Source organism: Hypanus sabinus, chromosome 15, assembly GCF_030144855.1.
Source record: "Hypanus sabinus isolate sHypSab1 chromosome 15, sHypSab1.hap1, whole genome shotgun sequence".
In the NCBI taxonomy this organism is placed as follows: Eukaryota; Metazoa; Chordata; class Chondrichthyes; order Myliobatiformes; family Dasyatidae; genus Hypanus; species Hypanus sabinus.
In genome coordinates this window covers 86,541,152-86,557,575 of record NC_082720.1, presented here as the reverse complement: position 1 = coordinate 86,557,575, position 16,424 = coordinate 86,541,152, and the positions used below count along the sequence as shown (strand labels likewise).

The 16,424-nt window shown below is 45.5% G+C and overlaps 1 protein-coding gene across 1 annotated transcript in view; it reads right to left on the bottom strand.

Moving 5' to 3' along the window:
* Window positions 1–12,857: 12,857 nt before the first annotated feature.
* Window positions 12,858–16,424, bottom strand: part of rbm22 (RNA binding motif protein 22) — a 28,930-nt gene continuing 25,363 nt past the window's right edge. Inside the window, exons 10-11 of the mRNA XM_059990672.1 lie at window positions 15,230–15,364; window positions 12,858–13,669 (exon numbers count right to left, since the gene is read on the bottom strand). Of these exons, the coding sequence (XP_059846655.1) occupies window positions 13,536–13,669; window positions 15,230–15,364 (269 nt within the window). The 3' untranslated portion in view covers window positions 12,858–13,535. The remainder of the gene's footprint in view (window positions 13,670–15,229; window positions 15,365–16,424) is intronic.

The window sequence follows — 16,424 nt, the reverse complement described above, 5'->3', positions numbered from 1 at the left end:
CTTTTGGTTTCCCACCCACCCAAAACTGAAGGCCCTACAAATCCAGAGCTTCCAACACTACTAATGTTGCAAAATTGGAAGACCAACTTTACACCCTCTTACGTTAACCCAATAAACCAGTGCTAACTGTAGCCTATGTAGATATAAAGGTACTTCATCCATTTCTACCTGTAATGCCAAAACTGGGGATGGTTTAATAGCACCACAATCATCATCTCAATGCTTGAGCATTAACTTTAGCTTGGAGCTTTATGACTGCTGGTGAGAAATAAGAAGGTGGGAGGAGGGAAAGGAAGACAAGCTGGAAGGTGTTAGGTGAAGCCAGTTGGGTGGGGGAGGGACCATGAACTGGGAAGCTGGGAAGTGAAAGGTGGGAAAGGTAAAGGGCTGGAGAGGAAGGAATATTCAATGATATATATCCTATCAAAAGGACAGGCAGGTGGGCAAAGGGGGTGGGGTGGTTCTGCTGGTGAGGAATGAAATTCAGTCCCTTGCGAGGGGGGACATGGAATCAGGGGATGTACAGTCAGTATGGATAGAACTGAGAAATTGTAAGGGCAAAAAGACCCTAATGGGAGTTATCTACAGGCCCCCAAATAGTAGCCCGGATATAGGGTGCAAGTTGAATCAAGAGCTAAAATTAGCATGTCACAAAGGTAATACTACGGTTGTCATGGGGGATTTCAACATGCAGATAGACTGGGAGAATCAGAATGGTACTGGACTCCAAGAAAGGGAGTTTGTGGAGTGCCTCCGAGATGGATTCTTAGAGCAGCTTGTACTGGAGCCTACCAGGGAGAAGGCAATTCTGGATCTAGTGTTGTGTAATGAACCGGATTTGATCAGGGAACTCAAGGTAAAGGAGCCATTAGGAGGTAGTGACCATAATATGATAAGTTTTAATCTACAATTTGACAGGGAGAAGGGAAATCGGAAGTGTCAGTATTACAGTTGAACAAAGGGGACCATGGAGCCATGAGGGAGGAGCTGGCCAAAGTTGACTGGAAGAATACCCGAGCAGGGATGACAGTGGAACAACAATGGCAGGTATTTCTGGGAATAATTTAGAAGGTGCAGGATCGGTTCATTCCAAAGAGGAAGAAAAATTCCAAGGGGAGTTGGGGATGACCGTGGCTGACAAGGGAAGTCAAGGACAGTATAAAAATAAAAGAGAAGAAGTATAACATAGCAAAGATGAGCGGGAAGCCAGAGGATTGGGAAACTTTTAAAGAGCAACAGAAGATGACTAAAAAGGCAATACGGGGAGAAAAGAAGAGGTACAAAAGTAAGCTAGCCAAGAATATAAAGAAGGATAGTAAAAGCTTCTTTAGGTATGTGAAGAGGAAAAAATTAGTTAAGACCAAAGTTGGGCCCTTGAAGCCAGAAACGGGTGAATTTATTATGGGGAACAAGGAAATGGCAGACAAGTTGAACAGGTACTTCGGATCTGTTTTCAGTAGGGAGGACACAGACAATCTCCCAAATGTAATAGTGGCCAGAGGACCTAGGGTAACAGAGGAACTGAAGGAAATTCACATTAGGCGGAAAATGGTGTTGGGTAGACTGATGGGTCTGAAGGCTGATAAATCCCCAGGGCCTGATGGTCTGCATCCCAGGGTAATTAAGGAGGTGGCTCTAGAAATCATGGACTCATTGGTAATCATTTTCCAATGTTCTCTAGATTCAGGATCAGTTCCTGAGGATTGGAGGATAGCTAATGTTATCCCACTTTTTAAGAAAGGAGGGAGAAAGGAAACAGGGAATTATAGACCATTTAGCCTGACATCAGTGGTGGGGAAGATGCTGGAGTCAATTATAAAAGATGAAATAACGGCACATTTGGATAGCGGTAACAGGATCAGTCTGAGTCAGCATGGATTTACGAAGGGGAAATCATGCTTGACTAATCTTCTGGAATTTTTTGAGGATGTAACTATGAAAATGGACAAGGGAGAGCCAGTGGGTGTAGTATACCTGGACTTTCAGAAAGCCTTTGATAAGGTCCCACACAGGAGATTAGTGGGCAAAATTAGAGCACATGGTATTGGGGTTAGGGTAGTGACATGGATAGAAAATTGGTTGGCAGACAGGAAACAAAGAGTAGGGATTAACGGGTCCTTTTCAGAATGGCAGGCAGTGACTAGTGGGGTACCGCAAGGCTCGGTGCTGGGACCGCAGCTATTTACAATATACATTAATGATTTTGATGAAGAGATTAAAAGTAAATTAGCAAATTTGCAGATGACACAAAGCTGGGTGGCAGTGTGAAATATGAGGAGGATGTTAGGAGAATGAAGGGGACTTGGACAGGTTGGGTGAATGGGCAGATATAGTTTAATGTGGATAAATGTGAGGTTATCCACTTTGGTGGCAAGAACAGGAAGGCAGATTACTATCGGAATGGTGTCGTTAGGAAAAGGGGAAGTACAACGAGATCTAGGTGTCCTTGTTCATCAGTCACTGAAAGTAAGCATGCAGGTACAGCAGGCAGTGAAGAAAGCTAATGGCATGTTGGCCTTCATAACGAGGGGAGTTGAGTATAGGAGCAAAGAGATCTTTCTGCAGCTGTACAGGGCCCTGGTGAGACCCCACCTGGAGTATTGTGTTCAGTTTTGGTCTCCAAATTTGAGGAAAGACATTCTTGCTATTGAGGGAGTGCAGCGTAGGTTCACGAGATTAACTCCTGGGATGGCGGGACTGTCATATGTTGAAAGATTGGAGCAACTGGTCTTGTATATACTGGAATTTAGAAGGATGAGAGGTGATCTGATTGAAACATAAGAATATTAAGGGATTGGACATGCTAGAGGCAGGAAAAATGTTCCCGATGTTGGGGGAGTCCAGAACCAGAGGCCACAGTTTAAGAGTAAGGGGTAGGCAATTTAGAACAGAGTTGAGGAAAAACTTTTTCACCCTGAGAGTTGTGGATCTATGGAATGCTCTGCCTCAGAAGGCAGTGGAGGCCAATTCTCTGGATGCTTTCAAGAAAGAGTTAGATAGAGCTCTTGTAGATAGTGGAGTCAATGGATATGGGGAGAGGGCAGGAACGGGGTACTAATTGTGGATGATCAGCCATGATCACATTGAAAGGCGGGGCTGGCTCAAAGGGCTGAATGGCCTACTCCTGCACCTATTGTCTATTGAATTTGATAGGAGAGGAAAGTGGACCATGGGAGAAAAGGAAGGAGGAGGTACACCAGCAAGAGGTGATAGGCAGGTGAGGAGAACAAGCCAGAGTAGGGAATTGGAGGAGGGGGAAGGGAAAAAGTACTGGCAGTCGGAGAAATTAATGTTTGTGCCATCACGTTGGAGGCTACCAGGACAGAATTTGAGGTGCTGCTCCCCAACTTGTAAGTGCCTCATCGTGACAGCAGGGGAAGCCTCAGGCCAGTATGTCAGAATGGGAATGGGGATTGGAATTAAAATGATTGGCCACCGGGAAAACCTGCGTTTTGTGAACGGAGATGTTTCCATGACCTATGGACTCACTTACAAGGACTCCATGACACACGTCCTCAGTATCACTTATTTACTTGGCTGCACAATTTATCCTCTTTTGCACGTTGGTTGTTTGCTAGCCTTTACATCCAGTTTTTCAGAAATTCTATTGCTTGTTTTTATTTTCTCCCGTAAATGGCTGCAAAAAAAGAATTTCAGGGTAGCGTATAGTGAGATACTGTATATGTATTTTGATGACAAATTTACTTTGACTTTGAAGTCCGATGGTGGAGAGGGTTAAACGGCTCCTGAACGGTTGAGTGTGGGTCTTCAGGTTGTTGTACCTCCTCCTTAACAGTGATACTTGGAACTGCTCTGTATTAGATCAAACAGATACTCCCCATGATGCCTCCTTTACCTCATACAATACCATTTTATCCTCAAAGTTCAAAATAAATTTATTATCAAAGTACATATATGTCACCATTTCCAACTCTGAGATTAATTTTCCTGGGGACATTCACAGCATATTCAAGAAACATAATAGAATCAATGAAAGACCACACACAACAAGACAGACAAACAACCAATGTGCAACAGACCACAAGCTCTGCAAATATTAAAGAAAGGAAAAAGTAATAACAATAAATAAATAAGCAATAAGAATCAAGAACATCAAATGAAGAGTCCTTGAAAGTGAGTCCATAGGTTTTGGAAACACCTTAATGATGGGGCAAGTGAGGTGGAGTGAAGTTATCCTCACTGGTTCAAGTGCCTGATGGTTGAGTCCTGGTGCTGTATTAGTGTTCTGCTAACTGATATGCTACCATGCATATCAGATAATAAAATAGAGAAGCAGAATGAGGCCATTTGGCCCATCAACTCTGCTCTGCCACTTCATCATGGCTGATCCATTTTCCCTATCAGCCCCAGTCTCCCTGTATCCCTTCGTGCTCTGACTAATCAAATATCTATCACCCTCTGCTTTAAGCATACCTTGGCTTCCACAGCCACAGATTCACCACTCTCTGGCTTAAGAAATTCTTCCATGTCTCCATTCTAAAAGGTTGTCCTTCTATTCTGAGCTGTGACCTTTGGTCTTCAACTCTCCCACCATAGAAATCATCCTCTCCACATCCACACTATCAAGCCCTTTCACCATTCGATAGGTTTCAATAAGGTCACCCCTCATTCTTCTGAATTCCTGTGAATATGGACCCAGAACAATCAAACCCTCTTCATATGGTAAGCCTTTTAGTCCCAGAATCATTTTTGTGAAACCCCTTTGAACCCTCTCCGGTTTCAGTACATCCTTTCTCAGATAAGGGGCTAAAAACTGTTCACAATACTCCAAGTGAGGCCTCACCAGTGTTTTATAGAGTCTCAACATTATATCTTCACTTTCATATTCTAGAAATGAATGCTAGCATTGCATTTGCCTTCCGCACCACCAAATCAACCTGAAAATTCACCCTCAGGGAATCCTGCACAAGGACTCCCAAGTCTTTTTGTACCTCAGATGTTAGAATTTTCTCACCATTTTGAAAATAGTCAACCCTTTTAGCTCTTCTACCAAAGTGCATGACCATACATTTCCTGACACTGTATTCCATCTGCCACTTCTCTATCCATTCATCTAATCTGTCTAAGTCCTTCTGTAGCCTCTCTAATTCCTCAACACTATGTGCCCTTCCACTTATCTTCATACTGTTTGCAAACTTGGCCATAAAGCCATCAATTCCTTCATCCAAATTGTTAGCATATAACGTAAAAAGAATCAGTCCCAGCAGAGACCCCTGTGGAACGCCACTAGTCACCGGCAGCCAACCAGAAAAGGCTCCCTTCATTCCCACTCTTTGCCACCTGCTAATTAGCCTCTGCTTTATCCATGCTAGAATATTTCCAGTATTATCACGGGCACGTATTCAGTTCATCCATCATTTCCTTGCATTATTTTCCAGCAGTCTGATATCTCCTCTCACCCCTCTTTTACACTTCACATATCTGAAGAAACTTTTGGCATCCTCTTTAATATTGTTGACTAGTTTACTTTTGTATTCCATTTCTTCCTTAAAATGACTTTTTAAGTTGCCTTCAGTTGGTTTTTAAAAGACTGCCAATCTTCTAACTTCCCATTAATTTTTGCTCTATTTATATGCTTTCTCTTTGGTTTTGATGTTGGCTTTGTGTCATCCTGCCTTTGGAATGCTTCATTTTTGGAATACTTATATCCTGCACCTTACAAATTGCAGCCATTGCTGCTCTGCTGTCATCCCTGCCAGTGTTCCCTTCCAATCAACTGTGGCCAGCTCCTCTTTCCCTTTACTCCACGATAATATTGATACATCTGACCTTAATCTACTCTGGTTCATTGCATAACACCTAATTCAGAATAGCTGATATCCTTGTGGGCTCCACCATGAGCTGCTCTAAAATGCCATCTTGTCAGCATTCTAGAAATTTCCCCTATCTGATCCAGCAACAAATCTACCTGCATATTGAAATCCTCCATGACTATTGTAACACTGCCCTTTTGACATGCATTTTCAATCTCCAGTTGTAATTTGTAAATCACATCATTACTACTGTTTGCAGATCTTTATATAACTCCTACCAGGGTCTTTTTACCCTCGCAGTTCCTTAGCTCAACCCACGATTCTACACTTTCTGATCCTATGCCACCTCTTTCCAAGCATCTGATTTCATTTTCTAATCAACAGAGCCACCCCACCTCCTCTGCCTACCTGCCTGTCCTTTCAATATAATGGGTATCCTTGAATGTTGTTCCCGGCTATAATCTTCTTCAGCCATGATTCAGTGATGCTCACATCATAGTTACCAATCTGTATCTGCGCTACAAGTTCATTGACCTTATTCCATAGACTGTATGCATCCAAATATAACATCTTGTCCTGTATTCACCCTTTTTAGTTTTGACCGCCTTTTACATTGCAGCTCATCCTGTTGACTGATTTTGCCCTATCATCAGCCCCTCCTTGCTAGCAGTCTCACTACACTCTGCCTCAGTCTGTAAACCAACTACCCCACTCTCAGCACGTGGAATCTCCTATCACCACTGCAGTTCTCTTCAGCTCTCTTCTGAGCCACAGCACCAGACTCAGTGCCAAAGACCCAGTCACTGTGGCACCTCCCTTGTAGGTCAACATTATCCAGTGATAAACTTATTATTTAGAGGAACAGCCACAGGGGTACTCTGCACTGGCTGCCCATCTTGCTTCCTTCTCCTGACAGTCACTTGTCTCCTGCAGCCTAGGGGTGACTGCCTCCCTCCTCAGTTTCCTGCATGAGCTGAAGGTCATTGAGCTGCAGCTCCAGTTCCTTTACGTGTTCTCAGAGGATCTGCAGCTCGGTGCACCTGGCTCAGATGTGGTTATCTGGGAAGCTGAAGGTCTCCTAGAATTTTCACATCTCCACGCACAGAAGAAAACACAGCCTCTGGAGCCATTCTTACTGCACTAACTGTGCCCTAACAGACAAAGAATTAAAAAGAGGAAAAAGAAACATGCTGAATACTTACCTCTCCCAAGCTTGATGGCCAAAGCCACTCCAACACTGGCCCACTCACATAATGGCCACTCCACTTGTACCTGCCTTATTTTTATTCCACCCTTTCTGTAAATCCTTTTCACTGATTGGGTGCAGCCTACCTCCAAAAACTGTGGCAAAGTGCTGCCTTTTTTCACCCTCAGTGGTGTGAGAGGCATTAAAAGGCTAGACAGTCAGAATCTTCCTTCCATGGTAGAAAGACTAGCATTTAAGGTGAGAGGGGGAATATTTAAAGGAAATATGTGAGCAAGATTTTCATAAACACAGAGAACACAGGGCACCTGAAACAAGTTATTAGAGTGGAAACAGTAGTCAGGAACTTACGTTGCAGCTTTCTAGAGCTCTGAATAATCTTCATCTGGAGTAAGATCACATGCCATGTACTACCTTCAGATATGGTTGCCAATGATAGGAGGTTCGAAGAGGGTGCAGGAGAGGCTTACCAGGACTCTGCCTAGGTTAAAGTTCAAAGTAAATTTATTATCATAGTACATACGTAAATGTCACCAAATACTACCCTGAGATTAATTTTGTTGTGAGCATTCACAGTAAGTACAACGAAACACAACAGAATCAATGAAAAACTACACTCAACAAAGACAACCAACGTGCAAAATACAACAAACTGGGCAAATACAAAGAGAATAAAGCTTACAAAATAATAGCAATTAATTATAAGCAATATCAAGAAGGTGAGATGAAGAGACCTTGAAAGTGAATCCATTGGTTGTGGGAACCGTTCAGCGGTGGGACAAGTGAAGTTGAGTGAAGTTATCCCCTCTGGTTCAAGAGCCTGATGATTGAGGGGTAATAACTGTTCCTGAATCTGGTAGTGTGTGTCCTGAGGTTCTTGTACCTTCTTCCTGATGGCTGTAGTAAGAAGAAAGCATGGCCTGGATGGTGGGGGTCCTTGATTGGAGGGTATGTACTATAAGGAGAGTGTTGGCGCATGGCCTAGTGGATAAAGCATCAGTCTAGTGATCTGAAGGTCACTGGTTCGAGCCTCAGCTGAGGCAGCATGTTTGTGTCCTTGAGCAAGGCACTTAACAACACATTGCTCTGCGACAACACCAGAGCCAGTGCCGGTACTAGTGCCCTTCCCTTGGACAACATCGGTGGTGTGGAGAGGGGAAGGCTTGCAGCTTGGGCAACTGCCGGTCTCCCATACAACCCTGCCCAGGCCTGCACCCTGGAAACCTTCCAAGGCGCAAATTCATGGTCTCACACGGATGCCCATACCTATACACTATAAGGAGAAATTTGATTGTATGCTCTGGAGTAGCAGAGACTGAAGGGAGATCTGAAAGAGGCACAGGTAGGCCGATGGTTATCTTTTCTCCACGGTCACGATGTCAAATACCAAAGGGTCCAAATTTACAGCAAGGGGGGAATAGGTGCTGAGAATTTTTTTTAAACACAGAGTGGTGGGTGCTTGGAACGTATTGCCTGGGGTGGTGGTGGAGGCAGATACGACAGAGGTGTTTTAAGAGGCTCTGAGTGGATGTGCAGAGAACAGAGGCATATGGATGTAGTAAGCTGAAGTGATTTTTTTGAGGTTCTCCATGGCTATTACATCCCAGCTGTCTACATGATACACAAGTCAGGACAGTATGATATGTAGAGCATGCTGTTGCTCATGTAGTGCTGACTCCTCTTTCCAAAGGAATGGCAGAGTCCGATACTGTTTGGCACCGGCAGCGTCACTGAAGTTGATTGCAACATAGGGACTCCTCCTGAAGCCTTCCCCATGAGCGGGTATATCCACAAGGCAGTGGAGGTTTGTGATCAGTTTTCCTTTTCATAGATGAGCTGCCAACCACGACCAACGAGGTTCATAAGGCATAGGAGCATAATTAGCCATCAAGCCTGCTCCACCATTTCATCCTGGCTGATCCATTTCCCTCAAACCTATTCTCCAGTCTTCGTCCTATAATCTTTCATGCCCTGACTGTTCATCTGCCTGAAGCAACTGGCTTTGAGGTGTCCGTAACCCCTTTTCCTGTCAATAGAAATGGTTCCACCAGGCTTAGCAGCGAAGCCACATGTAAAGGCCAGGAGCTGGACTTGTTTGTCAGAGGCTATTTGACAGCTGTATGATTGAGAGCACTGAATAAGTTGCGGGAGCTTATCTCCTCTACTTCCTCTGGCTATGACGACCTTAAGGAACTAAATTGGATTCATAAGCATTAACTACAAGTTTTATAGTTTAGCACAGCAGTTGGCTGAAGGGCCTGTTCCTGTGCTGTACTCTGTTCTAACAGAAACATTTAAGAGGCACTAAGGCAGACAACTGAAGACAGGGAATGGAGGCAAAACGCACACAAAATGCTGGAAGAACTCAGCAGGTCAGGCAGCATCTAATGGAGGCGGGGTGAATAATCAATCAACATCTTGAGACACGACCCTTCATCAGGGCTGGAAAGAGCAGAAGCCCGAAATAGGTAGTGGAGGAGGGGAAAGAAGACAAGCTGGTAGGTGAAAGGCGGGTGATGAAGTGAGAAGCTGGAAAGACGAGGTGAGGGGGTGGGGACAGGGCAAAGGACGAAGGGGATGCAGAAACCTGGGCCACATACTGACAGACAGGATTAATTTAAATTGGCATGATGGCTGGCATGTGCAGTGTGGGCCGAAGGATCTGTACCTGTGTTGGATTGCTGTGTTCTGTGCAACTGAGTTACTTTTCCCAGGCAAAAAAAAAAACACCCACAAGAACTCCTACTCGTCTCAAGTTACATCTTAAAATAGAGAAACACATGCACCTTTTTAAAAAGAACCTTAAAGGTATCATCTAATCATATTTCTCAAAAGGCAGCTTTAAATAAATCATAAGCACAAGAGATTCTGCAGATGCTGGAAATCTTGAGCAACTCACACGAAACACTGGAGGGACTCAGCAAATTGGGCAGCATCTACAGAGATAAGAAGCCATCTTCATCCCCCTTCCTTTCCAATACTTAAGTGTCTTGGCCCAAAACCCCAACTGTTTATTATGCTCTATAGTCTGACCTGCTGAGCTTCTCCTGCATTTTACATATTTGTTGCTTTAAATAAACCAGACTCAGAAACCATTTTTTTTTAAAAGATGAACCTTTATAAGTGAGGTATGGAGGACATCCACACTTGGTGACTTGGGCTGTTTATTGTAAGCATCTGCACTGTCCTGGAGGAACAGCTTCGCTTGGCTGTATTCACGTATGGTTGAATGATACTCGAATTTGAACGTTTTCGCTGAGTTCATGGTGACAGGTCACTTGCTGTTTCCCTGTATTCAGGAAAGATTAGTCCTGGATGAATCATCTCCACAGAGGTGTATGATTATGTACAGAGGCACTGAGGCTTGTGGGGTGGCGGCTGGAGGGTTGAGGAATACAAATTGGGACATGGGTTTTGAAGGCGAGGTGGGTGTCAAGCAGTGTAATGAAGGGAATGGAGATTCTCAGCCACAGTGGGGGTGCATTTCTCCACCCCCCCACCACCCCGGGACAGCTTTAGTTTAATCTAAAACGCAAGAGTCTGCAGATGCTGGAGAAACTCAGCATACCAGGAAATAAACAGTTTTGATGAAATGTCTCAGCCTGAAACTTCAACTAGTGGAACAAAGGGATCTGAGAATGCACATCCATAATTCATTGGAAGTGGCATCACATGTAGATAGGGTGGTAAAGAAAACTTTTTACCACATTTGCCTTCATAACTCAAAGTATTGAGTGCAGGAGATTGGATGTTATGCTGAAGTTGGTGATGTCTAATTTGGAGTACTGTGTGCATTACTACATTACTGTGTGCATCTTGGTCACCTACCTACAGGAAAGGTTGAAAGAGTACAGAGAAAATTTACAAGGATATGGCTAGGTCCGGAGGACCTGGGCTATAGGGAAAGATTGAATAAGTTAGAACTTTATTCCCTGGCCTGTAGAAGAATGAGGGGAGATTTGATAGAGGTACTGTATACAAAATTATGAGTATATATAAGAGTTAATGCAAGCAGGCTTTCTCCACTGAGGTTGGGTGGGACAATAACTGGAGGTCATGAGTTAAGGGTGAAAGGTGAAAAGTTTCAGGAACATGAGGGGAAACTTCACTCAGAAGGTTGTGACATTGTGGAACAAGGAACAAGCTGCCAGTGCAAATGGTGCATGTGTGCTTGATTACATGAACAGCAAGGGTAGAGGCTGCTGGTCCTGGTGCAGGTCGTTAAGAATGGGCAGTTTGAATAGTTCAGTATGGACAGGATGGGCCAAAGGACCCGTTTCTGAGCTGTATTATTCAATGAGTTACAGCACAAAACAGGCCTTTCCAGCCCAATGAGCTGCGCTACCCAGCAAACCACCGATTTAACTCCAGCCTAATCACAGGACAACTTACAACCACCAATTAACCTAACCGGTACTTTTCCTGACTGTGGGAGGAAACCCACACAGTCACAGGGAGAACAGACAAATTCCTTCGAGAGGACACTGGAATGAACTCCAAACACTGATGTCCCTAGCTGTAATAGCATCGTGCTGGCACGTTACTGTGGTGCCCATTCTCCGATCACCTTAAGCCAATGCTCAATCCACCATCCTCACTCACACTTGACTGCTGATTGAGGTGCTGCAGAATGGTGGAGGAGAACTGTGGAAGGAAGTGGCAGACCCCAGTTGGGACACAACGGTTTGCTCCTGATATATTGGCACCCAGTACAGGGGGTGGGAATGTAGGCTTTCTCCTGAGCCAGGCCAATTTGGGTATTTGTGAGTCTAGGCAGCAGGCAACATCTGGGCCAGCTGCCTTCCAGGGGTTAAGTTCATGCCCGGGTGTCCTTGGAGAGGGAAATTACGGTCGCTATGGTTACAGTGGGGGATTTCCAGGAATGGGGTCCCCCTCCAGGGAATTGAGTGGTTTAATAGGTGGTAGAAGCTGTATTTTAATTTGAATTCATTACCAGCATTGTAACCCCTAACCTTTGTATGTATTTTGTATTTGAACGAAGTTTTGTATGATGTAATGGTAGCATAGCCACTAGCATGACACTATTACACTGTGTGGTGTGGCTCGGGGGCTGGAAGGGCCTGTTTCATGCCCTTAAATAAAACTGCCTGTTGTAAGTTGCCCCTAGGTTGAGGGGTAGAATGGGGGGCGGGGGGGAAGAGTTGATAGAAATGCGAGTATAAAATGGGCTGGAATGGGATTAGTGTAGATGAGTGTTTCACAGTTAGCACAGACTCAGATGGGCTTAAGGGTCTGTTTTTAATACTCTCTCCCTGGCATCTGGAACTCCAGCGGCAAGGACAAGAGGGGGATCCCAGCAGGCATCCCAGATGTTTTGACTCAATACAACTTTGACTTAACAGTACTGTACCACATCCATTACCTTTATCCGCCTCCCTTTGGAAACGCACGGTACTGGGCCCATTCACTGCTCCATTTGGACAGACGCATGAACTCCCAAACCCAGCTGGTTAACAACCCCATCCCATAAAAACCCAGCGCTCCAGAATTGCCAACTGAAGTTCCAAAGACCTTGTCCCTGGGAGAGGAAGTCACAGGGCTGATCAACCTTCGGCCCTGGACAGAGGACTCGAGAGAGAGCTGCTGTTGCTGTAGGCTGCCAACAGCAGCTCTCCAGATTCCTCTGTCATGGTTGGAATGTAGGTATACAGGCAGATGGGATTAATTTTGCACATGTATCACGAGCCAAAAGGCGTATTGCTCCACTGTACTCTGTGCAACCAAGTTATTTTCCTGGGCAAAAAAGGCAGGAGGAAGCAGAAGGTGAAAGCAGCCCCTAAACCCTCACAGCCCTTTTTCAATAAAACAGACTGCTCCCAGGCCGCAGGTAGACCCGATCATCGACACACATCTCAGGCTGCTAATGGTAGGCGTGTGTTTATTGTTCTTTACCAGATCTTTGACCCGTTACTTCACAAACTTTGCTGGAGCCAGTGCCCAAGCAGACAATAAAAACCCGCCCGGCCAACACTCCCTGCTCCCTCGTTTTGAGGCAAGGTCCAGGAAGCAATGCAAGGAGAGTTGGTCCTTGAGTCCTGTGGGTTAAGACCTCCGATGTTTCTTGTCCCGCAAACCCAGACCGAACAACATGATCTCCTCGTTCAGTGTTCTTTCACTGTGTAACTGTGGTAAAGGCGTCACTTTCGGTGGGGTGAAAGGAGGGTACACACGTCACAGCCAACACACTTCCAGCTAAAACCCAGTGCACAGGGAGTCTCGTATGAGACAGCAAGCCCCTTGAAAGGGGAAGCTGGGTGGGCACTCTGAAGGCATCGTGTTAATATTGAGACTGTGCAGGTTTGACCGACACAGAGACAGTATCTATACCGGAATTCTTCAGCTGAAACAGACTGGAAGGAAATAAAAACTAAACTAATTCCTCAACACATATGTATAAAAAAAATAAACTCCACTGGAATGGTTGGGGGCCCAGTTTAAACCGACGCTCACCCAGCTCTGATGCCCCCTACCACCCTTTCACGGCTAGCAAGGCAGGCGGAGGGGGCAAGAGTGACTGGGTGTGAGACTTGAGGGAGTTAGGCGCTGTTGGCTTTGTTCGTGTGAGCACCCATGCGCTGTGGGTCCTGGGATGGGTAGTGGATGGGTCCTGGTGCCCGGAGGAAGGGAGGTGGTGGAGGAGGCATGCTGTGGAATACAGTAGGTCCAAATCCTGTTGTGAGAGAGAGAGAGAGAGAGAGAGTTAGCGATCCAAAGTTGTAGAAACATGCAGTATACATAGAACTCCCAAGAAGGCATCAGAGGCAGTGCACGATCTGACGGAGACTGTGGGTGATGTCCTGGATGCTTGTGTTGTGATATCAAGACCCTGTTGGACACTGGTTATGTAGAATACTGCAAGTCTGACGCACTGGTTCAACAATGGGGGATTGGAGTGCACTCATTTCTGGCAAAGAACAGGGCTCATTTATGCCTGTTGCTGCTGCCAAGGAAGGAGACGCTGGATTCAGTGCTGGGTTGGGGCAGGCCCTCCCATTTATGCTGCTCTCCAGTGTTTGCTCGTGGGAAACGAGCTGGATTGCAGCTCCCTGAGTGAGATGAGAATTGCTGTGGGCTTATTCTTGCAGAAACGAGGCTCCCGGACAACATCCACGCACAATCAGTCTACAACCCTTGACGCTCAAGGACTTGGACTGTTATGTTTTAAAGCTTTTTTGTAACAACATTTTTCGGCTGTCATAATTACATGTGCTATGCATGCCGTGTGACTCATCTCCTTTCTAAATGGACATCTCTCCAATCTGAGGCTGTGTCATCTGGTGCTGAACTCCCCCACTCTCGTAAACATTTTCTCCACATCCACTCTATCAAGGCCTTTCAGTATTAGATCACCCCTCATTCTTCTAAACTCCAGTAGGTACAGGCCCACAGCCAGCATATGCTCCTCATATGTTAACCCTTTTATTCCTGGGATAATTCTTGCAAACGTCCTCTGGACCCTCTCCAATGTCAGCACATTCTTCCTTTGATAAGGGATCCAAAACTACTGACAATACTCGAAAGGTGATCTGACCAATGCAATTCTTGTGAGATATGTACTTGATTATGCTGCAGGGTCAGCCTTGCCGGATTATTAAAAACAACTGAGAGGAGTCTCCCTCCCTCGTTTGTGGCCTTTACCGTTTGTTACAGATGAAAGGCCTGAAGCATTGTTGAGAATCCCTACCACCCAACCCACAATCTCTCTGACCCACTTCCATCAGGAAGGAGGTACCGGAGCATCAGGATGAGGTTTGTCAGACTGGGTTACAGCTTCTTCCCCCAGGCTGAGAATACCCTGTCACACTGAGGTCTCATCACCAGGACAGAGAGCTGTTTACTGTTTACCAGTGCTATGCACTACATGTATATTGATTTATGTTTGATAAACTTATTTGTGGTAATATTCAGTTTTACAGTATGTGCTGTCTGTGATATATGTTTGTGGGTGCACTGTGGTCCAGGGGAACATTGATTTGTTTGCTTGTATATGTACAAATAGATAACAATAAACTTGAACTTGATAACCTTGCTCGGATACCGGATCCAAAATTGCTCACAATATTCCAGTGAATTTAGCAGCCTTGAACCCCAGAAAACCAGCCCCCCCCCCCCACTGAGTTTCCACAGTGGAGACCCACACCCACGAGGCTCGCGGAACAACCGAAGCAATAACATTGGGGTACACACACTTGGAAGACCAGGGGTAAGAGACCGACATGAGTGCCTGTACCTGGGGGTGGGGGCGGAGCGAGTCCCGGTGGGGGAGGCAGCGAAATGTTCACCACAGCTGGCGGGGCACTGGGCGGCAGGTTAAAGAAGTTAGCGGGAGCCTCCTCCTCGACGGCCGTGGGTGGCGGAGGCAAGGCTATGAGAGAGAGAGAGAGAGAGAGGAGGGAATAAATAAATTTGCAAGCCAGCACCTTCGATCCATTCACCACAAAAAGTTGGCTTTTCTGGTGGCCACCCATTCACATGTCAGTTCATGGCCTCCTCTACAGCCACAATGAGGCCACACTTGGCTTGCAGGAGCAACACTTCACGTTCCATCTGAGAAACCGCTAACCTAATGGCATAAACATCAACTTTTCTAATTCCTGTAATGTCTTCCCTCTTCCCCTTCTCTCGTCTTCCATTCCCCATTCTGGTTCCCCTCTCAGCCCTTCTCTTCTCCTCACCTTCCTATCACCTCCCTCTTGTGCCCCTTTTCCTTCTCTTTTTCCCACAGTCCACTCTCCTCTCCAATCAGATTCCTCCTTCTTCAACCCTTCTCTACCTATCAACCTCTCAGCTTTTCACTTCCTCTCCCCCACCTCCCACCTCATCTGCTTTCACCAATCACCTGCCAACATGTACGCCTTCCCCTCCCCTAACCTTATTATAGAAACATAGAAAATAGGTGCAAGAGTAGGCCATTCGGCCCTTCGAGCCTGCACCACCATTCAGTATGATCATGGCTGATCATCCAACTCAGAACCCTGTACCTGCTTTCTCTCCATACACCCTGATCCCTTTAGCCACAAGGGCCATATCTAACTTCCTCTTAAATATAGCCAATGAACTGTTTCCTGTGGCAGAGAATTCCACAAATTCACCACTCTCTGTGTGAAGAAGTTTTTCCTCATCTTGGTCCTAAAAGGCTTCCCCTTTATCCTTAAACTGTGACCCCTCATTCTGGACTTCCCCAACATCGGAAACAATCTTCCTGCATCTAGCCTGTCCAATCCCTTTAGAATTTTATACGTTTCAATAAGATCCCCCCTCAATCTTCTAAATTCCAGTGAGTATAAGCCTAGTCGATCCAGTCTTTCTTCATATGAAAGTCCTGCCATCCCAGGAATCAATCTGGTGAACCTTCTCTGTACTCCCTCTATGGCAAGAATGTCTTTCCTCAGATTAGGGGACCAAAACTGCACACAATACTCTAG